Source organism: Bubalus kerabau, chromosome 1 (assembly GCF_029407905.1).
Source record: "Bubalus kerabau isolate K-KA32 ecotype Philippines breed swamp buffalo chromosome 1, PCC_UOA_SB_1v2, whole genome shotgun sequence".
NCBI classification, from domain to species: Eukaryota; Metazoa; Chordata; class Mammalia; order Artiodactyla; family Bovidae; genus Bubalus; species Bubalus kerabau.
This window is the reverse complement of record NC_073624.1, coordinates 95,906,756-95,930,090: the sequence shown is the minus strand read 5'-3', so window position 1 is coordinate 95,930,090 and position 23,335 is coordinate 95,906,756. Positions and strand designations below refer to the sequence as shown.

The window sequence follows — 23,335 nt, the reverse complement described above, 5'->3', positions numbered from 1 at the left end:
CTGTGTGTATGCGTGTGCACCCTTCCAGTGGGAAGTGCTTGCTTACATTTTGCAGGCATGTCTTAGAAAACTGTAATCCCCCTTCTTTTGGACCAAGGGCACAGCCAGCTTGCTATAGCTATTATTAAGATCACTCTGCAATGCACGCTCAAGGGCTACAGAAAAAGATGGGAGTGGTAAAACAGAAGAAAACATCTTCACTGGAACAAACGCTTAAAAACCCAAGCAGGGTACTTATCCTTTTGAGGGATAAAAGGTGCAAAAATAACAGCAAGACACCAGAATAAAACCCACATGAAATCACTGTGGCATCCAGTTTCTATTCACAAAGAAAAAGCTCCAGTCCATCTTTTAATTTTTTTGAAAAATTCCTGACATTACAGAACTAAACTGAAATGTATTAATATTCCACTCTTACATTTCCATGACAAACAAAAAAAATTCATGAGCCAAAAAAAAAAAAAAAAAAAAAAAAAAAACAGGGAGAAGCTTATAAAACTAAATATGGATCTCAGCATTAACAGCTGAACAGAGAAAGGAATTAAAACGCTTTAATTAAAAAATCACGAGTGGATGATAAAAGTGTGTAGAAACTGAAAATTTACAAACTATTTAAAACCTGGAATCGCTGACTGTTCAGAAACTACACAGATGGATCATGGGTGGTGGTGAACAGCAGAAAGGATTATGGATGAATCTGCATTGTTCTAGCTGCTCCCCATGCCACCCGTCTCCGAGGAAAGCCTGTAACACACACACAAAAAAAAAAACTCGAAGTTAGTTTCCTGAGTGCCCGGCAGTACCTCACCTCCAAAACTTTTAGTCTGGTTGATAAGATGTGAAGGAGTACATAAATCTGTTTCTGCATCAAGGGAGGCATTGATTTTAAGATTTCTTGGGTTAACCAGTACCGTGGTCCTATATAAGCCCTGCAATCCAAGCTTCCTAGGGCAAATTACCTCAGAACCATAGTTCTCTCTCAAACTATGCTCTTCTTAGTATCTCTGTGGGATACATTAAGCATTCTCTCAAAAATACACCACACACACAAAAGCCTCCTCTTAGGACTTTACTGCCCAGCTTTATTTTGGCTTCTTCTAAGCTGATAGAACAGTCCTGGGTTTCTCTATCAATGTAAAGACTATTACTATTAAGAGATACTAGTGTTTTATAACTAAGCCATGTTAAAGAGGGAGCAAATACAGTAAATTTGGATTAAGAATTATACTCAACCTAAAATTTTTAGGTCTAGTTTTCAAGACTTGGAGTGGAAATCAAAACCATTTTCAGCAACTCCCTAGGCTTGCTCTAAGGGCTCCCCAATTTGTGGTCTTATTAGGCCAAACTCTCCATTCAAATACATGTGGCAACAATGCCTGTTTCAAATAGATCATTCGAAGTCCTGGAATCCAGCTTGGGGCTTTGAAGGAAAGGTCTTTTAGGTGTTCAGTGATCAGCTTGCTTCTCTGATACTAAGTAGGCAGCAAGACTTGGCTCCCATTTTGAACAGAGCTAAATGTCTAAGACCCAGTCTCATTTTTACTTTTTTTTTTTGTGGGCGGGTGGCGCACTTCAGGGCTTCCCCAGTGGCTCAGACAGTTAAGGAATCTGCCTGTAATGCAGGAGACCAGGGTTCAATCCCTGGATTGGGAAGATCCCCTGGAGGAAAGGATGGCAAACCACTCCAGTATTCTTCCCTGGAGAATCCCCATGGACAGAGGAGCCTGGCGGGCTACAGCCCATGGACACAGCTGAGCAACTGAGCACCTACTAAGCACAGCACACCCTCACCTTGGGGCGTGTGGAGCTTCTCCATCCCCCTGCAAAGGAAGTGTGCAAGCTGAACCAATGGACTACCAGGGAAGCCTTGCACTTTGTAACTTTATTTTGTAAAGATTTAAATGTAATGGCATTCTTTGTCAAGAGAACATGAATACTTCCCCATTTGAATCTCTTCCAGAATAATGCAAATTGAAAAACTGGCCAGGAGGAAAGCCAGGAAACACAGAGCTCCTTCAATTACAAACTGCATATAGTTTCAAGTCAGAAATGGTATTTTGACCTCAGTATAAAGGAAAACAGTTAATAGGGGACAGATTCTTGCCAACCTCAAAATGGGATGATCTAGGGCAACATAAAAAACAGACCGTTAATCAAAGACTTAAGTAGGAACTGAAGGTTCAGGAAAGGAGCTGCTGCAAACAGATCTAGGACTTAAAAAAATTAGTAAGTTCACACAAGAAGGTGGTGGCACTCTGACACCAAAAAGAACTCAAAAAGGACTGTCCAGAACTTACGCCCTGTATGGGCAGGAATTGGGGGTGGCAGGGACAGAGAACAAAGAAAGGGAAAACCCAACTAAAATATATTAAGGACTCTACAAAAGAAAGACCACATGGGGGAGCTGTAAGCTGCTAAAAAAAATTGAACACCAAGGACCTCTGGATTTTAGTCAGCACTTAGGAAAAAAAAAACCTCTGACTTTCTTCCCAGCAATCCTTTAGGGAGTACTCATTAGGTCAAGAACTAGGTAAAAAATAATAATAAAAAAAAAAAGGTTTCTGGGGAGAGATGGTATCAGCAAGCTATTAAAAAAGCTTATTAAGGGGCACTGCACCACATGATAAAGCATCATCTAACAACCAACAAAACCCCCATCTGGACAATGAAACTCACCCCACTAGTCCTTCATGCAGACTTTTTTACAGCCCCAATCTTAAGGCCAACAATATACTGTAGTTAATATACTACAATATAATTAGGTTTTTTTAAACAATGTAAGCTGAAGGGGGATGTGGGAAAAGGTCACCGGGAAAAAAATGTCTCCACACTGGTTCTCATAAGCCCTAAGAGCACTGTACTTTCATTACCCTGGCAATATATACTCAGGCTAAGTGGAGACTATCAGAGGCCTTCCACCATTTTACTCAGGGCATCTCTACTCTTATGGAGAGAGAACTGTGATCTTGGGATACAAAAAAGAATAAGGCTTGGGAGAATTTAGAACAATCTTAAGTGGATCAATGAGTTAAAGTTGATCTTACAGGTCTTTAATCCTCTAAGTATGACAGGGTTGGTACCGAGGGACAGACAGGTTGGTGGGGATAAAAGGGTAAAGGGTCCTGTTTGAGTAATCAGAGTTGATTTAGGATAAACAGGCAGGATCTTGCCAAATTTGAGGCAATGTCACTGGTTGGTTGGTTGAGATTTAAGTAATACTAGTTCAGAGGAATGCAGACAGAAGCTGGCAAACTTTATTAGACTTTTCCCAACTTGCCTCCCCATTTTGGGTAAAGAAAAACTTCTTTCCTACACAGCAGTCAACTAAGGTTCTTACTGTGGCAACTTTATTACAACTAGAAACACAAATCTGGCCAAGGAGGACAGCTGATAACTTAACCATGAAATAATTAAAAGAAAAAAAAAGTTAACTGAAAATTTTTTATTCATTAACACAGAGCCTAACACATTGTTATATTGCAAGGCAGAATAAAGCTACAAAAAGTAACAGAATGAGAAAGAAGAGCAAGAACTGTGGCTCTAGATAAAGAATTCAACAAGTCAGACTCTGAAACAGGCACTCAGCAGAAATGGCCTAAACCTAAACAGTTTCCCATAGCCCCTACCCCCACCCTGTCACCCCCCCGAAACAGTAAAAAGGAAACGGTCACAAGCTCACAATTGTTTGGTTCTCACCAATATTTAACAAAGGGGAAAAAAAAACAAGAAATACTTGAGGGGGTGCCCCAAGACATATGCCATCAGTAGGGAGAGAATCTCTGTTTCTCGCCTTTCAGTTTGTTAGTTACACATGGCACAGCAGAGGTGGTGGTGGTGGTAGCTGAAGCCCCGGTACCCTTAGCAGCAGACACAACATTTAGAGCCAGGAGAGGGATGGGTTTCATGCCAAGCAGACTGGAGACACAAGGGGCGGTCGGAAGAGGGTTGGGGAGGCTGGAGGGTGCGTCGGAGGTCCCCGCTGTGGCGAGCGAGGGGGTGGTGGTGGAGGAGGAAGAAGAAGAAGAAGGGGTGGAGGGTTGAGAGAGGTTGATGCTGAGGTGATCGGGGATCGTGACGGAGGCTGCCTGGGAGGAGGGTTTAGCGTTTTCTAAACTGTAACAGAGGAAAAAAAGGAACAAAAAAAAAAGGGTGGGTGGAAGGGAAGACCACAAAAGGGAAAAAGTACAGGACAAAATCCGCTTCAGTTATCAGTAAGTGCCTCTGGTTGCCAACTACGAAAACTTCTATCAGCTTGTGACAAGCTTTTATTCTGTGTCCCACCCTCTAAAAATGCATTCTTTGCCAAATTCCATTCCAATGCTATCGAGAACTTCTACGTGAAGAAAAGGCTGACAGACTGAGAAAAGACATCACACACTTTCATGTACCTGACATACTGATGCAACCCAAAAGGCAGAAAAAGATTTCAAGCAGAAAATGAAAGAATACTCATCAATTCCCAAATAAATGTTTCATCCACCAAGCACTTGTGAAGCTTTAGGACACTAACCCCAAGAATTTTTCAAATTGTTTTTTTTTCCCCTGTAATTAATATCAAAATTTGTTTCCATTGCCAGTCAACTAACTAATATTATCAGGATAGAAAGGGACAAGAGCCCAAAGTAGGTCACTCATTTCAAACTCTGTAGCATTTTCAATGAAAAATGCTGAAAACAGAAGCACAGATAAGCCTTATTTCTGGTGATGGGTGAGGAGAAAAGAAGGTTCTTTTGTTTAACTGACCATGCTTCTTACACAGACTTTACAAAACTAGAGAAGAGAAACTTCATGCACTGCTGAAAAATTCAGTTTAATGAACTAAAAACATCACTTCTACTTCTAAAATGAGCTCTAAGTAATAGTGATGACCTGTAGCTCCCAATGCCTCCATGGGCCTATGCCAGAACTGCAGCTATGTGCTGAAGTCTGTTGGACATCCTATGGCATAAGACTAACTCTTCCAAGGCAGGGAGGCTCCTCAAGACTCCCATTTTGTCTACCTAAATCCAAGGACAGTTAAAATCCATAAAAGCTGCCACAATCAGCAGAAACTCTCAAAGTCTATTACTAAAAACAGAGACATCTTTCTTGCCTAATATTCATAATAAAATCAGTCTTCTTTCTGTGTTCAAATTGGGCCAATATGAGTTAGCTGCGTGCATGCATAGTCCTTGATTGTTAATAAATCAAGTTTTTTAAAAGTTTTGTCCCAAATCCACAGCTTGGGCAGTTTCATGTAAAAAGGATGGTCCTGAAAAGAGTGACTAAATCAAGAAATGAAGGTGGAGCCAAGTTTTGCTTCCTTAAGACTTAGCCATCAACCTAGTAGAGGGGTCAGGCAAGCAGGTTACATGGAAACACTATCTGACAATATTCAGTGCACATCTACTCAAGCAGACGCGTCCAGCTTCCAAGAACGTAATTCTTGCCTCTTAACAATACAGCACCACAATCAGAAACAGGGGAACAAACCCTTGCAAACAGCAAGAAGATAGAAAGCAGATCTAGGTATAGAAATCTTTTCTACACAAAGACAAGAAAATACTTCAAGGCATGAAGAGATATGGTAACAGTTGGAACCACTACTGGGAAACTGATAAATTCTTACAGGGGATAAAAGACCATGGAATAAATATATGGTCAGCGTAAGCATGGCAAAAAATAGACCCCATACCATACTTATGAATTCCTTTCTCTGGCACTACATTTAGGAACCCATAAAATCTGTCTATACAACAGAGACCAACTAGTTGTGACAGAGATAAACAACTTAGGTAAAAGTCTACATAAAAGGGAAAACTAAGTCCCTTACGGAATGGGCTGCTTTAAGATGTTAGTAAGCAATTAAGAACACGACTTAAGTACATGTGCTGAGAAAGCAAGAAATACAAAATGCCCTGCAAGATGCCCACTAACTGTAACAGTGCTGCTACAACTGTGTGTGTTAACATTAGCTACCTTTGGATAAGAAAAGTAAAACCTCAGCAGGTCAATACGGGATGAGATGAGATGGTGGGCGGTAAAGAAAATACTAAGCATTTCTAGAAATTTCCAATACCTGTACCTCTCCTTTCACACAAGCTCTAAACAATGGAACACAATGGCACAAATGGATGTGTTCAGAATAAACAGTAATGACTGCTTCGAAGCAACTATCTTGCTGTCATTATCTTTATTTCAATTAAGGGTGCTTGGGAGCCTAAACCCAGTGAAGTATTAGTCTGTATGACACCTACAATGAGACCTACATTTGGTTTTAAGTCAGTATGGGTGCTCCAGCCAGAGCAGTCCTACAAAGGGAAGACATGCTCCATACCTTCCATTCCCCAAACCAACAAAACGTCAAATGCAAACAATCCACTTCCCTTCCCCCAACCCCATGCAAACTCATTACAGTCTGGTTACTTTTCCCCCTATACTAAAGGATGAGAAGTAGAGCTAGATACTTTTTCTTTTGCAATCTCTACCCTTCCCATTTCCATCCCCCAGAGAATCCCATACTTAATATTACAGTGTAACTTTTCCCAACACACACATTACTTGTGTTGGCATCAATAACACAAAAGATAGGGAACCCTTACCTGACATTGATTAGATATTGAGCCAGGCTAATGCTGGCAGCAGATCCAGTGATGGTAACCTGCCTATCAGTAGATCCTTCCACTGGGTTCGCAATTTTGATCTGCGCCCCAGACATCTGACGGATCTCATTGATTTTGGCGCCTTGACGCCCGATTATGCAGCCAATCAACTTAAGGAAGAAAAACAAGGCATACCAAATTAAGAGTTGCATGGCTAGGTCCCAGCATTCCACCCCACCCCTCAGGCTTCTATACCTCAGGCCCACAAACATGGCATTCAACTCTGAACTGAGTGACTCCTAGGACCATTAGCTCATTTCTTCAGAGTACTAATTCCAAAGACAAAGCAGTACAAAGATGATGATAAACCTACTTTACCAGGGCTAAATGTAAAAGTATATTCTGTTTTTGGCAATAAAGATGCCTTAACTCATCCTGCCATGATTATTACTTTACTATAGTGACAAGGATTCTGGCTAATTTCTAACGCTTTTGCCTAGGAAAAAAGTAAACAATTGGTCAACATTTGCACTCTCCAATACTGTAGACACTAATAATGTCATTACTGAACATTGATGTGGCCAGTGAGATTGACAAACTTGAGTTTATCATTTTATTATTCTCAATTCAAACAGCTACATGTGCTTAGTGACTACCATGTTGGACAGCACAGACAACATCCAATGACCACTCCATTAGGGATTACATATGCAGATTCTACAAGAAGCAAAAGCAAATGGGAATTTCTATTTGAGACAAAAAGTTTCCTCTGGCTCAAGATAACTCACACAATAATTTCATCAATCTCCATCAGTTTTTATTTGAGATTTTACAGTCTTAAGAATTTTAGTGCCTGTAACTCCATTTTCTTCCCCAAGGTGTTACGAGTAGCACAACCTCTATTTTTACTTACATCGTTTGGAATGGTGAGTTCATGAGAAGTAGTCTGAGCAGATGCATCCAAACCTGCTAAAAGACAGAAGACAGCAAAGAAGTTCAAGGCACAGCATACAACTCCCACTGATTTGCACATTAACCTAACAGAAGGAAAATGAACTGGAAACCCAGCATTGGCTGTTGGGATTCATCTCTAACTTGGAAACCTCCAAAGAGGAAAGAGGGGGAGAGGGGTGTAGAAATAATGCTGGAAAGGTTCCTCTGTACCAACAAAAGAGGCTGATTTCATGCCATTTCCTGCAAAGCCCAGGCTATTAGGGTTTAAGGGGGTGGAAGCACGGGGCAAGGGGATGTGGTATTCTCAATTCTCAGGACCGAAATCTAACCAAGTCCTTCTGCACTTCTCCCCTTTTCTGGTTGGATTTCCTATTGTTGTATCCCAATTTTATCTCACCTGATGCTATCACCAGCACCACTACCATGCCTATTACTGGGTAACATGGACTTTTGGCACACATGCAGAGTTGCTTTAAATATACCTATACCAGATTAACCAATCCCAACACCCTTACCCTAACCTATACTTAAAGGTCAGTGAGAAAGAAATGGCAGTGAGGTGTGGGAATTTCATTTCTCCAAACTACTCCCTGTCCTTTGCTCAATAATTTGTTCTGGTTTTTGCTTTCCAAAGAAAAAGAAGAAGAAAAAAAAATCCTATCAGCAAACACCCATACCCATCTATATGACACCTGGACTAGACAAGGCCAGCTGGCTAACTCGTAAGTCCAGTCCTGCTCTCAGCTGTGGCTGCTGAAACAACATTTTTAGAAGGGGGTAGGCCAGATCCATCAAGGGACCCTCAGGGGCACCAGGCCCACCCCCGCTTTGCTCTCTCAGCTCCTTTTTGCCATGTGCATGTTCTGCTGGTATGTCATGGGCAGTGAAACAAGACTCCCACCAGTTTATTAATATAACAGTAGAATACTACAGATTTTTTTTTTAATCATTACCCCAATAGCCTTTCACCTCTGGAGAGCTGGATTCAATGCCTGTTAAGATACAAGTGAAAATGAGTTTGGTGGTCTCATCCTAACCCTATCGGACAAGTTATTCCTTATATAGAAAAGCCCAAAAAAACAAAACAAAACAAAAACACACTACACAAATGGATTGTTTCTACCCAGATCTATGAATAGCTGGTGGAGAGAAAGGGGGTGCCGATCAGATCAAAGGGGCAGCAATAAGGATGGGTTAGAAGAAATATCAGCCTACCCTTTGCCTGACAAGCATCCCCAGACCTCACCCCAAACCTTCCAAGGGCCTTTCTTCTCTTTTAGAATAACTCACCCCAAATGAAAACCAAGTTAACAAACATATTACCTCCTTCGGTTTAGCCATAGAAAACAGGCAAGTTTAAGCCAGCAGGACGCTGGGTAATGAAGTTTGTTTTAAACAGATGTCAAATGGAGACCTTGGGGCTGGCCTCTGTCTTGTCCTACACCTTACAAAAATCAACACTGAGGTATCCATACCACTGAATCCGGTGTTGCCATGCGTCATGGGAAAATGAGACTGTTGCATTGCCAACTGGTGCAGCTTGGTCAACTGCAGGAAGGAAACAGAAGAGGTTGACATTAAAAGAGTAACACAGCCAAAGCTCAAGCACATTCAAATTAGAAAATGTAGAGCTCCTGATCCTCAAAGTTGGCTACTACTCAAACTATGACAGAGGCTAAGGAATGGGGCTGGTATCACAATCCTGGGGATGGGCACAAGGTGAGGGTTAGAAATGGAGTATCAGTACAAAGAGAATATATGCGTTTGGGGTGTGTGAAATGCAGCAGCACCGCCTGACAACCACCCCCTTGTGGGCTATTTAATGAAGGTGTTTGCAGCCATTGCAACAGTTGCCCCCAGGGACAAGCACAGACAGGCTAGGTAAACAAACTGTGCAGTGGTGCTAGGGAAAACACACCATGCAGGGTTCCGTCAGTACTGGGAGGAGGGAAGGAAATGAGGGGATAGGGAGACTGCGAGGAGGAGAGATTAAGGCGAAACCAAACTGGGTTTAGCAACCCTGACCCTATGATTTCTCTAGCTATTTTTCTTCATCTATATAAACTGTCCTGGCTGTTGTAAAACCATCTCTCTCCAAGTCTACTTCTCCTCCGGGGGCCTACCACTAACCAAAAGCCAAACTCCCAACTTTTCAAATCTAAAGCTCTCAGCACCTGAAAAGGTTAGTAAGGGCAGAGAGTAAGTGCAGAAGGAAATGCCCTTAAAAGTCTAAATACCAGCACTTTTTAAATTGGAGTTTTTAGTGACAAGGAATCTCACTGAGTTGAATCCAAATTATTTCGCTCCTAACCCTCCCTGTTAAATAAGTCCCTTTCCCACCCCTCCAGATGCTTTTTACATTACCACCTCAGACTGAGTACACAAAAGCGAACCCAACCTCCCACCCCCTCACCCTCCCTCCATAGAAAGGACTTCATGCAAAGATGCACAGTCCACACTGTAAATTTACATTGTGCCCTGGGATAACCAATGACGGTAAACAGTGGAACATTTCTCTTTCAGAGTAATCTGTAACACGGGAGAAAGTAGAATATAATAATCTATTACATTATAATTTCCAGGGATTAAATTTCAAAACAAGGTGCTACTTTTTCCTGATTAAAGATTATTTAAGGGTCAAAATACAGACTTCACCTTGTGAGGGAAACAATACTGCAAATGTTTGAGACCCAGCTCACTTCTGCCTACAGAGAAAGGACTGAGACAATTTTGGATGGGAGAGGGAGCTTTTCAAAACAAGTGAAAACAAAACTTACATCTGGCTGTGGAATGGCATACTGTCCTTGAATGGTATAGGCCTACAAAAGGAGGAAAACAGTTCCTATTAAAAACCAATCACGGACAGCCACCCAGTTGGGGGGTGGGGGGGTGGGGGGAGACAGATTTCAACTAGCCAGGAAGCCAGAGTTGAACCAGAGAATGGGGAGGCCAGGGGTTGAGCAGTAGATGGTATCTCACAAATACAGTCAAACCCGAGTTGGCCTTCTTTATACCCTAAATATGATGGCTTATTTCAGGATGCCTATAAAGGGAGCCATGTTCCCTGCAATCAAAGACAAAATAACACATTTGTTTCTTAACAAAAATGTGGGAGATAGGATTAAACAATGCCTTGATTGCCTGAGCCCCCTTCTTTCTCCCTTTGTACAAGATGGCCTAAGAGGAAAATGATTTTTTTCCTCAACCACCCCAACCCTTCTACCAATCATGGTGACATGTTTTATATCTGCACAGACCCACACGGCATGTTAAAACAAAACACTTCCCTTTTCCTATCTTACTTTTCTCTACATCTGCCTAATGACCTTAAGTGCACTGGAAGCTAGTTGGGTCCCTAGCACTAGGGAGCTGACCGTAGGAACACATATACAAAAAAAAAAAAGAAAAAATCTTATGTTCTAGGTCCTGCTTTCTCCCACCTCCCCTCCATAAAAGGCACTTGCAGCTCCCACTACGCCCTCCTCCCCCCACACCATAACCTCCCAAAAAGGGAGCTGGGTCTTTAGGGCAATGGGGTGGGGGACAAGGAGAATCAGGAAGGGAAGAAAGGAGCAGCTGGTTAACAGGATGTGAAGCTTCTCACATCACAGTGGCCAGTACCCCCAAAAGTGTACCCAGGTGGGGGTGGGAAGGTGAAAATGGGGTAGGAGGAATAGGAGACAGGGAAAAGGGGTTGAACAAAAAAAGAAAAAAAAAAGGGGAAAAAAAAAAAGAGAGTTGGTGTTACCATCTGGTGGGCTACGCAGCCTGTGTGAAATGAGGTGGGGGGGTCAGTCCAGGTCCCCGTGGACAGGTGGTGTCCACAGCACAAAAATCACCAGCGCCACTGGCCCCCCGCGTGTTGGCAGTCTCGGCTGAGGCGGAAGGATTGAGTGAGCCTTGGAGACTGAACATCCCCTCTCACCTCTAGAGGTGGTCCCTCCAGGTCAGGGTTGAGGCACATGGACGGGGTGGTGTGGGGAAAGCTCGCACTGTCGCTGCCTGTGCTGTACCTGTCCTGTGGATAAATAGAGGATTTCAGTCTCCAGGGCTGTCAATCCGGCACCTTGTCACCAGCATGAAATTCACACAAAAAAAGTTGTTTAATTTTTTCTTTTCCTTTAAAAAGGAGCTCACAACACAATTTGAAACGAGCTGCAATCAGTGAATTTAAAAAAAAAGTTACCTATAGTGGCAGATTTCACACTGCACAATTGGACTATTTTCAGTAAGAATGAAGGAGTGGGGCAACAGAGCTGATGCCAGCTCCTGGTCAATGTGGGATTAAACTGCACCCCTATAGAGCCCACTTTGTCACAAAGGAACAAAAGACACAGGTTCACCTGTGGACAATGCATAAACTGGTCCATTTAAAAAGGCCCATGGGAATAATCCAAGACAGGGCCACTCGTGGAAGAAGAAGCTGCAAGCTTTTAGAGTGGTCAACTGAATAAAGGGGAGGGAGGGAAGGAAAGCAAAGAGGTAAGAAGGAGGAAGTGGGAAGAGGAAGGAAGGAAAGGGAAATGAAGGCAGAATTGTAAACAGAGAGGACTGCTGCTGTGCGGTATGGACTCTAGATAATCCCAAGTGACCTGGAAGAATCCAGAAAAGTAGGAACTTGTAGTTCCAGGGGAGAAGGGAAAACACCTGAAGCTAAACCTCCCTGCTACTCTAACTCTGGGCCTTTGTTTATCCGCCTAACTACCCAGACTCACGAAGCACACTTTGACCAAACCAGTTTGTACAATGCTAGTATTAAAAGGTACAAAACTGTGATATGATTAACTTCCTATGAACGCTTCCAGAATTACAAGACAAACTAAGTTCCCCAAAACTTGTTCAGTTTTATGACAATTCAATAGAATGGGAATGAGATGGACTCTAAGAGCTCCCCCAGTTTAAATACAAGATGGAAATAGGTGAGTTATCTGCGTTTGTTAACAGGTCAGCCCCACGTAGGAAAAGGGACACTTGTACTTGTTTAGGCAGCTACCAAAATGAAGGTCACTATTTCAGCCTGAATCCCAATTATTTTAAAACTGACCTACCTATGCCTCAAACACTAACCAAAAAGCATAAAACTAACATGATGCTAATCAGTGCCTTTTGTCATAAAACTCTAACTTCAGAATAAACCATGTACCAAGGATCCAGAGTTTAGGTTGGTGAAGGAGGAGAGGCCAAGGGGTGCTTTGGTGTTCTTACTCTAACACCAAAGGTCACAGCCCAACATGCTCTTCCCGCTCCTAGACACTGAACTCTTACCCCAGCTGATTTCAGTTATGCCATGTGGGTTCAAACCAGTGTTTGAGGTTAAGAGCCCAGGGACAACACACTGGAATTTGGGAGTGAAGGGGAAGGAGTAGGGGAGGTGAGGTGGGGAAAAGGGGAAGTTTGTAGGACACTCAATTTCAGGAGCCCCCAATTTGAGACCACCATCCAAGAATCTATTTCATAGGTCCAACTCCTTATTATGTTTCATTTGGACCTCTAAAGAACACCCCACACATGAAAAAACATGGATGGGGTGGGGGTAGGGAGAGCAGTGACATCAAAGCAATTTTATCTTTTCTTCTAACCCAACCCACCTTAAATTACTAAGCAGATTACCTCTTCCGAGTGCCTACAAAACTCCCAATGCCTGCTAATAATTAAATAAGGTGGCATTCATAGCTGTCTTCAGTACAAAAAATAAAACTGAAAGCAGGTCAAACTATGGCCAGAGTACAGGTTTCAGCAAGCATGCAGAGTGGCCTGGTGTGCTGCTGGCAAAGTTGACATTTCAAATACAATCTTGTTCACCTTAGCCCACCAATAAAAAACTTCTTACCTGACCACCTGCAAAGATGACTGGAGAACTGGACGGCTTGGGCCGGTACGGGATGGTCACGCCCTTCGGGGGGGACTGGGAGAGAGTCAGAGGGGAAAAAAACAAAAAGAGATAAGGTTTCAAAGCTGCTTCAGCTGTGTGGCTTAAGCTCACACAGGTCAGTTAAATTAAAAACTTTATTATTTCCACCCCTTCACCTACCAACTTTGTCTCTGGCTAAATCTAATTTCAAATCATCAGCAGTTATTTGCCTCTAAAACAGTAAGGTGGTCCGTGGACTATATAGTTCACACTAATTCTCACCAAGGCAGATTCCCCTGTAATAATTTAGGCATTATTTCCATGTGTTCAAATTGTTCTAATTAACACAAAAAACCAAAACCTCTAGATGTACCCATGTACCTTTGAGTTGGTAACTACATTTTGACCTGAATAGGAAATAAAATCAAATAGGAAATAAAGCTCTCAAACTTTTAATCTAGGGTAATTCAGGACTTTCCATTAATAGCTCAATGATTCAGTCAATAGTTTGCTAAACTCGACCTAAAAGCTCTACTTTCCTTTCTCACCAATATGGGACCAATTCCCTATGACAATTCTAGAAAGGTTTAATTCTCCTTAATTTTATTATTCTTTTTGTTAATTGAATAACATCCACCAGGACCTCGTAAGTCATTCAGAAACACTACTATGGATATTTTTTGTTATTATCAATCATTTTGAATAATCCTGCCTTATAACATAGAAATTAATTTGAACGTATCCAAGTTGCATGTAGCCAAAATACTGTAACCTGAAAGAAAATTTAACTTAGCTTCTCAAGACCCCAGATACATCTTTTGTCCTCGAATTCCAAGTGGCAAATCTTCCCCCTACCAACCCTGCTAAAATTGCTATAAACCAAATGATCACTGCTGCTTAAGTTTCTATTTTTGCTTGGACTGTAAGAAAAGTCAAAGCTAGGAGAAGGAAAAGATGAACTCAGGGAACCTCTTCCCCACCCCCATGTGAGGCTTCTAACAGCCTCACCTAATTCTAGTCTTACTAAATATAGATCAGTCTGTCTCCCTAAATCACCCTCCCCCCCATTCTCAGCATGAGCCTGAGGGCTTACCTCCAACATAACCACGCAGATCTGTTTCACACACTCAATGATGGATTGCGGAATGCCAGCAATAGTGATGGCCCGCTCAGTTGAGTTGGGGAGCATATCCCCTGCCACTTGGACCTGAGCCCCTGTACTCTTTGGGGTAAAAGGAAATTTTAAAAATCAGAGAAACAGATCATTCATACCATTTACATCTCCCTGCAGAAATTTTAGAGTCTGAAGCTCAGTAAACATTTATCCCATCTCCTATCTAACCCTTTTAATCCTTCCTCCCCTCTCTTTTCTTATTCCAGATAAGACTGTTTAATCACAGTTATAAATAAATTAGCCTCTGAAAGCTGAGAATAAGCCTGAATAACAGCCTAAATTTAACCTGCTCTTAAGAGAAAGGTCCTTCTAGACAGTTTCCTCTCATTTAATGATAGCTCTATGGGTCATCAAACAAAATATTCATAAATATTACCCACCTTTTATTCAGCAAATGTTTATATTAAGCCCATTCTATGTGCCAAGCACAATCCCAGGTACTTGGAATGTATCAATGAGCAAAATAAAAATCCCTGCTCACATAGTATGTGTAATAGGCTCCCAGGTAAGTCCAATTCAAATAGGAGCTGTTCAAATTTCATCCCAACATCCAATTCAGTAACTCCCAGATATAAATAAAAGCTCCCATAATTCACCATTAACTTTCATAATTTTGAAGGGAGAATTACAACTACATCCCAATATACCTTCATTTCCTCCATGCTATTTAAGAATTTGGCCAAGAAAAACACTTGATATTATTACATATCAAATTATAAGTTCTTTAGACATAAAAAAGGATTATGTAGCCTCATGGAAAAGTCACCAACAGGTCCCACGCAATAGCTAGAAATTCTGGTTAACTTTTCTGATTTACTGTTGTTGACATATATGAAATCTAAGAAAAATATGCATATCAACCAAATTATAGTCTTCTAGGACTATTACTTTAATAAAAATCTTCATCTCAATAAATGCTAACTTTTCCTAGATAATAAAAGCTAGTAGAGGAAGCTCATTTAGAATTTACACTTCAAAAAGAGAAAGAGCACAAATTAACCAACCTCTCGTATTTCCTTGATCTTGCAACCACCTTTCCCAATGAGAGAGCCACACTGGCTAGCAGGGACCACCAGCCTCAGGGTGACTGGGGGTCTACTGGCAGCTGTGCTATTGGTCATAGAGCTGCTGATGTCCTACAAAAAGCAATTGGTCAAAACACCACAAGAATATACAAGTTTAAAGAGATCCCTGGGAACCCCTAACTGGCATAAAAGAACCTTATGAGGGACATATTATGTCATGATCTCCAACAACATTTAAACATTGCCCCTGCCCCAAACAGTAACAACTTATTACTAAAAAAATAAAATGGCCTACAAATATCCTCAGATTTAGCCTTAAATATATGTTCCTTCATGCCAAAAGCAGTGTTCTTAGTAGAGAGAAAACTTATTTTGTTAAGTAAAATAAGAAGTTTTCTCAGCAAAATAAAACCATACTGGTGAAGTCAACATTAAACTTGAAGAGAAAAGATGAGACAATGCAACCCAAATTCAAGCGACCAATTTTGTCCTCTTAAACTATGTAGAGATTAAAAATAGTGTACTTTTATTTATCCTTTTTTCTTGGTATGAAATTGAAGCTGAGTACTTACCCCAATCACATCTGAAAAGTTGTAGATTTTAAACTAAAAGACTGTATTGGCTTCAAAGCCCATAGTATCTCCCATAACAATATGCTGCATCTTGTCTATAAACTAATTAAATTTAGCCTTCTGAGGATTTAGCCTAATCTCTATGTATATAGTATGTATGTATTTAGATAGACCTGGGAATTTCTCAGACATAAGCCCCTTAAGTCAAGACCATGTTTCTTATTTGTTAAAGTATGAATAGATTTTCTGAATTTTTTTAAAGCTACAAGCTCTGGGTTAGCAAGGTCTTACAGGTCAAAAAGATAACATTTCTGATCTTGGCAAGAGTAAGATTTCAGGCACCATTAAGGCATTAGCAACAGCCCAGAAGCCCTACTCTGCCTGCAGTATCAATTCCATTATTAGCAGCATTACTACAGAAGCTGGGACACTGAAAACTGGATGAACCGAGGGCAATGATGGTTCAGCACTGTAAGGCTGAGCAAGTTTAACAAACAGAAAAAAATCCCCACTACTGACATTTTGCTTCTGGTAACTATTCCCTCCCCTCCAAGTATAGCTCTGACAGTTTCCAGGCTTTTTTTTTTAAATGTGTAACTGCCTACCTGTATTTATAGAGTATTAGTGTTTAGCAGGGCTCCTAACAAATCCCTATTAATTTAGTTCACTCAACTAAAAGTCAGGGGACAGAATTATGAACACAATGGTGGCATACCTTCAAATTGTTGGTAAAGAAGTAAAAGATGCTGTTTTTTTACATTTTTTTAGAGTCCCTAATAACAAACTATTTGGGGTTTTTTTGGTTGTTGTTTTTTAAATTCAAGCACAGTCAATGTACACTCTGGTTTCAGGTGTACACGTATTGTCTGACATTTAAATTCATTAAAAAAATCACCAAAGTAAGTCTAGTAACCGTTTGTTACCAAAGTTATTACAGTATTACTGACTACATTCCTTATACTGTATATATAAACCCCCAACGACTCATAATTGGGAAAATATGGAATGCGTCACAAATTTGTGTATTATCCTTGCACAGGGGCCACATCAATCTCTTCTGTATCATTCCAATTGTAGCATATGTGCTGCCAAAGTGAGCACTCTAACTATAGCTGGAAGTTAGGGGTGCTGACCCCCCACCCCAGTCAAAAGTCTAAGTATAACTTATCCATAGTTCCACATTCACGGATTCAACCAATCGCTGACTGTGTAATTCCACAGTACATATTTTATACTACTGTAATACATTATTTATTGAAACAATCAAACTACAAGCAGACCAGCATAGTTCAAACTCATGTTCTTCTATGGTCAATGGTATTTTTCTAACCAACTCAAGTGACTTTTTAACTATAAATGGTCCGATTTTGGGGATGCTGAATGGGAGTAAAGAACCCATTTACAGAGCTTTATGACCTAGTCTGTTCTTCAATTTTAAAAGCTCTTGGAAATCACTAAGCTATCAAGAAGCAATAAAAAATAAAGAATGAGGGGCAGGGAACAACAAACCTCTTCCAGTTTATCAATGATCATAGCAAAGGCTTTGAAGATGGCATTAGTGGGTCCAGCCAAAGTGATAATCCTTTCAGGACAATTCCCTTCTGAGATGTTTATACGTGCACCACTCTGGATAGAAACAAAGCCAAAAAGTTAATAGACAAAAAAGATCTAAGCACAGACACACATACAAATACATAAATAATCCCTCTTAAACAAGACGGGCAAGAAGCTGCCTATGTACATGATCCTGATAAAAGGCACCATCAACATCATTTAAAATACAGCTCCATATTTATCCTCCAACAAACTACAGAAGCTGCTTTAAGTCTTGAATGCAGACTTCCTAAAACTACATTTCCCAGCATACTATTTGTCATACAAATAACCCAAGCCAGAAAAATAACCAGCTTCTCCTATTAAGATCTTCCCTTTTCTGGGACACTTCCCTGGTGGTTCAGTGGTTAAGACTCCATGCTTCCACTGCCCAGGTTGGGGAACTAAGATCCCACATTCCCACAGTGCAGCCAAACTATTAAAAAAAAAAAAAAAGTCTCCCTACCAATCTCTCATTAAACAGAAACTTTGCTTTTGTTTTAGAAGTTTCTAACTTTCCAAGTTAACAGTCCCTATCCCTCCATCCCCAATAACTCACCTCCTCGCGCATCTTCTTAACTGATTCTCCTTTCTGAAAGAGGAAAAGTAAAAAATGAGTTCCAATTATTACTTAAACCCAGGCTGACTAAATAGTAATTAGAGTTCAACTGATGCCTTACCTTTCCGATGATACTGCCAACTTCCTACAATGGAGAATACTTGTGTCAAATATGAGGAAACTTGAAGCAATGGTTATCACAAAAAGTAATTTTTAAAACAATCCAAAGCAATGGAAAAACTAGGATTCACTGGGAAGGGGAATGGAAAGGCTTATTATTTTCTTTGCTCAAAACATAAGGGAAGCTATCAAAGAATTGTCAAGAAATAGTGGAGTAATAAAGTGCTGTCTTTAATATAAATCATTTTTTAAAATATCAAGTACCAGTTCACCTTAAAGTTACCCAAAATTGTTTGGGCAGTGGAAATCTACCTATCACAAGCTATAACAACATCCATGAGAAAAATCTTATCATCTAGATAGTTTTGGCTCTAGCCTCTGGTTAAGCCTTTCGTGCTCAGTGGAGCTTCCTAGTAAAGTCTGTCCATTTTCCCACTACACTCTCATCTAGTCCACTAGAGAAGGAGTGCTAAAGCCAGACTTCCCACAGAGCTAATCTGATGAGCTCCAAGATCCATGCCCTCTCTTCCTGGCCCCTCCTCTAGCAGTTACTATGACCCAATTTCCCAAGCTGTTGCATACCTTTCCATGCATAAGTAGCCGGATGGTGAGAGTGACATTTAATCCACCTTCAATCACTCCGGTGTCCATGTCGAGCAGTGTTCTGAGGAGCTGGACTTTGAGTGGTCAAGTCTTTGGTCACTGGTGGGGGTGAAAGCCAAAAACTGAAATGCAAACATGACCAAAATCAGAGTAGGAAAACAATAGAAATATTTCCCAATGTTACTTTAGTCATTATCAATGTTTTCTAGCTGACTCTTCCTTAAATGACAGTGTATCAGTCGGCAGGCTTGTATACATCCAGCACAACTGCAGTAACAGCTCAGATTCTGTTACAAAGTATATAAAGCAACTTTCCAGTCTACTCTCATTAATGATAGGGTTTCCGCTGACTGTCAGGATGTGAAAGATTCCTTCAACTGGCAATGGTTCTAAGGGAACTGCTGAACGTGCACCAGTTGTCCTTCAGCAGAATAAGCTTCAAAAGAATACAGAAACACCTGGAAATTATGAGGGCAAACCTCAAGCTAACTATACACTGAGGGCTATGACTTTGGCTTCCCTGTTATGAAGCCATTCAGGTTGAAAGCTACAAAGGACACATGTAAATGTTTTTATTGGCAGCAATTTCTAGGTTAAAAAAATTAAGATGTATCTTCACCTTAAAATTCTGAATGTGAATACATGTCACCAAATAATTTTTAAAAGATTTAAATCAACAACCTCACTGAAAAAGGCATTATCTGAAATGCCTTCTATGCAGGCTGGGTTCCACATTCCCCTTTGGGAAATGACTCAATACATTAAGTGCAGCCTGAGTCCTCTTTTCCCAACCAAACTTGATAGTCACTCAAGATCTGAATTTACCTGTTTCCTTATTAACCTGTTACTACTCAAGTCTTTATTCAAATTATTTAATCTTAAATTTTCTTCCAAAGGAAACAATCAAAATGATAGCTGGTATCTCTAAAAATTTATTGTGTGGTTGTTTTAAGCAAGAGCAGTAATGAGACTTTCCTACTGAGGCCCTTTCCCCATGTAAGCACTAAAGCAATGTTACTAACATTTCTGCTTTAACTGATAAAGAATGTTTTTGAATATACGTCAGCCTACAATGCTTCCTTAGGACCTAACAGTGTTAGTTTTGAAAAGGACCTCCCCAAAGTGGTGAAATGTCTCCAGTGACATTTTTAGTATCCACCTCTTGTTCAAAACAACATCAATGTCTCTCCTACAGCCAGTCTTCCTCCTTCACCAAACCAGCCACCTTTTCAACTTTGCTCTAACACAAAGCCATATCCTAAACATCCTAAAAGTGTTAAGTAGCTGCCAGACCATCCTGTATATAGCAAGCTGCCCCATGGCTACCTCAAGTGTGTGATTACTTAAAAGAAGGGCTTTGCATCCCCAAAGAACCTCATTCCCCCATTTTCAGAATACAATTGCTGAAAAAAATCCCAGAATTCAACACTTTTCACTCAAGGAAAAACAACTGTACTGGGGGTAGGGAGAAAATAGTTGGGTCTGTAAGGACGACTTTAATAAGACATGGAAAAAACGTGGCAGTTTAATCCCTTATCCTCACTCACAGAATAAGAAGCACTTTACAAATACCATGACAAAAGCAAATTCGAAAGGGCAAGAAAATTGGAAACCTATTTGCAGCCATTTCTTGAGGTATGGCACAAAGGTGCATTTCCAACACCAAACCACTCAAGAAATCCCTGTCATGTTTCTCTCCTGATTAGGAGAATGTAAGTGTACCCAATCCCAGGAATCCAGCTGTTAATCCTGCATCCATTACCCCTTCTCCTATAAATAGCTCGGTCTGGGTCTATAGCGGCAGGCATTTTGTAATTTCAAAATTCGTTACCCAGAGAAAACGTCCTGAATAACTCGGTAACTGGGAGCCCGTCTACCCTTTCTTTAACTCCACAGCCCCCCTCCCCTTGGCCATCCAAGCATTTTCCACTCAAAAAATGTACCCCCCCATCCCTCCACTAGAAAAAGAGAAGGAAAAAATAAACGGTTCGGTCGGGGGGGGGCGCTGCGATCCAGGGGGAGGGGCCAGACTAGTAGCGCCTCCTCGAGTGGCTGCGCCAGCGCCTGACCCCCGCGGGGAGCCGCGCTCACCCGCCCGGCCAGCAAGCCGGCCATCGCCTCCCCAACCCCCCTCAACCAACAAATCCACCGCCGCCCCCCCCTACCGCGCGCGCGCCCTCCTTGACTCCTGCGCAGCCGCCACCGGGAAAAGGCGGGGGGAAGGGGAGGAGGCCTTGCGCGAGGCCTACTAGGCCTCGTCGGAGCCAGGGCCTCGCGTGAATGGCCGGCCAAGCAGAGGGAGGGAGCAGGCGCTCACGCGGGACTACGCGAGGCCGGGGCTCGTGACGAGGACCGGAGCCCGCTAAGAAAGATGGCAAGAGTAGAAATAGAGCCATAGCCGCGGGCGGAGGGAAAAATTTGAAGCTTACCTGCAGGCGCGAGGCGACTGAGGGGAAAAGGGGAGCGGGCGGGAAGGGGAAGGGCGGGAGGCCGGGGGCGGAACAATAGGGGCGGGCGGGAAGGCGAGGGGGGCCCCGCGGGCGGGCGGAGGAGGAAGGGGGGGGTGGAGGAGGAGGAGGAGGAAGGGGGAAAGAGACCCCGGGGCGGGTGGAGGGCGGCGGAGGGCGGGCGGGCGGGCGGAGGGCGGGCGGGCGGGAGAGGGCGCAGGCTGCGGCTGCTCCGGCTGCTGCCTCTGCTGGTCTGGGAGGGGGACGGGGCGGAGCGGCCCGCTTTCAACCCCGCGCACCCTCCGACCCCGGAAGCGCTAACCGCCCCGGGGGCCGGCGAGGCGACTGCGTCGTCCAAACCTTCCCCACGCAATGCGGACGGCCTCCCAACAGCCTAGAGCGGCTCCGTGGACAGCGTTGGCACCAGCGAGAGAACAACCGGTAGCAAATGGCGAAGAGCGTGATAGAGCGGCAGCGTGGGGGCAGGGAGGAAACTAGTGTCCCCTAGCGGGCTGGTTCGAAAGCCCAGACGTTTAAGTGCGGAGAGAGTTGGCAATCGCCATGGATAAACCAGACAGGAAAACGGGATGTGTGAGGAGAGACTACTGGGACAAACCCCTAGTTTATAGTAATACAAATAGGAAAAAAAGCTAACTTGCCACCTTGGAGGTCACTTTTACACCAACTCTTTACTCTGAAAATTGGTAATTAAAATGAAAGAAGCACTTTTTCTTTTAGGAAGAACTGTAGTTCATCTTTAGTCAACAAGGGAAAACTTTTTTTCAGGAATTCCATATAATGAATGTAGAGAAATTTAAAAATTAGAAAATCATTCATTCTCCAACCCAAAATGAAATAATTGACTTAAGCAAGTGTCATCAAATCATCAAAGCTTTAAGGGAAAATTTGTTAGGGAAAAGGATGCTAACCTGGTGACAAATATCACCACATGATTATTTGCAAAAAAATAAAAAGGAACCCAAAAGTTTTAAATGGAAAGATCAGATAGGTCACCACCTTATCCAAGTGATCAAACCTTGTATCACTAATAGCACAACTCTGACATAGTCCTTGATGAGATGCAGTAAGTAAATAGCATCATCTATTAAGTATTCTTCTCAAGTGCTTAATCTTAATCGAATTAAACCTTCAGACCCAACTTGCAATTTACAGGAAATTTACAAGGGATCAAGGAAAAAGTTAAACATCATAATCAGCAAATCCAGAATCCAAGACATTCAACAAGACAACTAGCCTGTTCTCATCAAAATGAAAATGTAATAGAACAGAGGGGGGAGGAAAGAGACGATAAATTCAAAAGACAATAATAATCAAATATAACGTGTGGATCTTGTTTGGATTCTGGTTTGTTTTTTTTATAGCTATATAAGACATTTTGGAGACAGCGGAGGAAATTCAGACATGAATATTAGCTAATATAAGGAGGTATTGTTAATTTTCTTAAGTGTGGTAATGGAATTATGACTAGCCAGGAGAAATGCTGTTCTAAGAGGTACATAATGAACTATTTAAAGTGAAGGGTCGTGATGCATGGGAACACTCAAATATTTCACGATTAAATCAATAAAGCAAATTTGGTAAAAATGTTGACAGTTGTTGAGTATAGATGGTAGGTTTATAGGTGATCATTGTACTGTTCTTCAGACTTTTAAAAAATAATTTTCAGGGAATCCCCTTTCGCTCCAGTGTCTAGGACTCTGTACCTTCACTGCTATGGCCCAGGTTCAATCCCTGGTCGAGGAACTAAGATCCTACAAGTTGTGTGGCATGCCCAAAAATAACAATAATAATTTTCATAATAAAAATTGGAAAAAATATGATGTGGAATGGAACAA

General features: G+C 41.8%; 1 protein-coding gene and 1 non-coding gene across 30 annotated transcripts; both read right to left on the bottom strand.

Annotated features, from left to right (window-relative positions):
- Positions 1-300: 300 nt before the first annotated feature.
- PCBP2 (poly(rC) binding protein 2) lies at positions 301-21,598 on the bottom strand. Of its 29 annotated transcripts, none has more exons than XM_055584448.1 (15): positions 21,462-21,591; positions 19,012-19,154; positions 18,431-18,454; positions 18,310-18,342; positions 17,667-17,783; positions 15,565-15,696; positions 14,480-14,608; positions 13,366-13,440; positions 11,461-11,553; positions 10,313-10,354; positions 9,011-9,083; positions 8,489-8,527; positions 7,495-7,550; positions 6,582-6,751; positions 301-744 (listed from the first exon to the last, which is right to left on the bottom strand). In XM_055584448.1, the coding sequence occupies exons 2-15, from the start codon at positions 19,078-19,080 to the stop codon at positions 708-710; spliced, it is 1,089 nt and encodes a 362-aa protein (XP_055440423.1). In that variant the 5' UTR covers positions 19,081-19,154; positions 21,462-21,591; the 3' UTR covers positions 301-707. The 29 variants fall into 29 exon arrangements, with proteins under 29 accessions (XP_055440423.1, XP_055440404.1, XP_055440413.1 ...); XM_055584429.1 differs by having other exon boundaries at positions 13,366-13,453; positions 14,481-14,608; positions 21,462-21,587; XM_055584438.1 differs by having other exon boundaries at positions 7,495-7,547; positions 13,366-13,453; positions 14,481-14,608; positions 21,462-21,586.
- LOC129642533 (U6 spliceosomal RNA) lies at positions 17,152-17,258 on the bottom strand. Its single transcript, XR_008709800.1, has one exon. It is a non-coding gene; the product is annotated as a U6 spliceosomal RNA (small nuclear RNA).
- Positions 21,599-23,335: the final 1,737 nt, after the last annotated feature.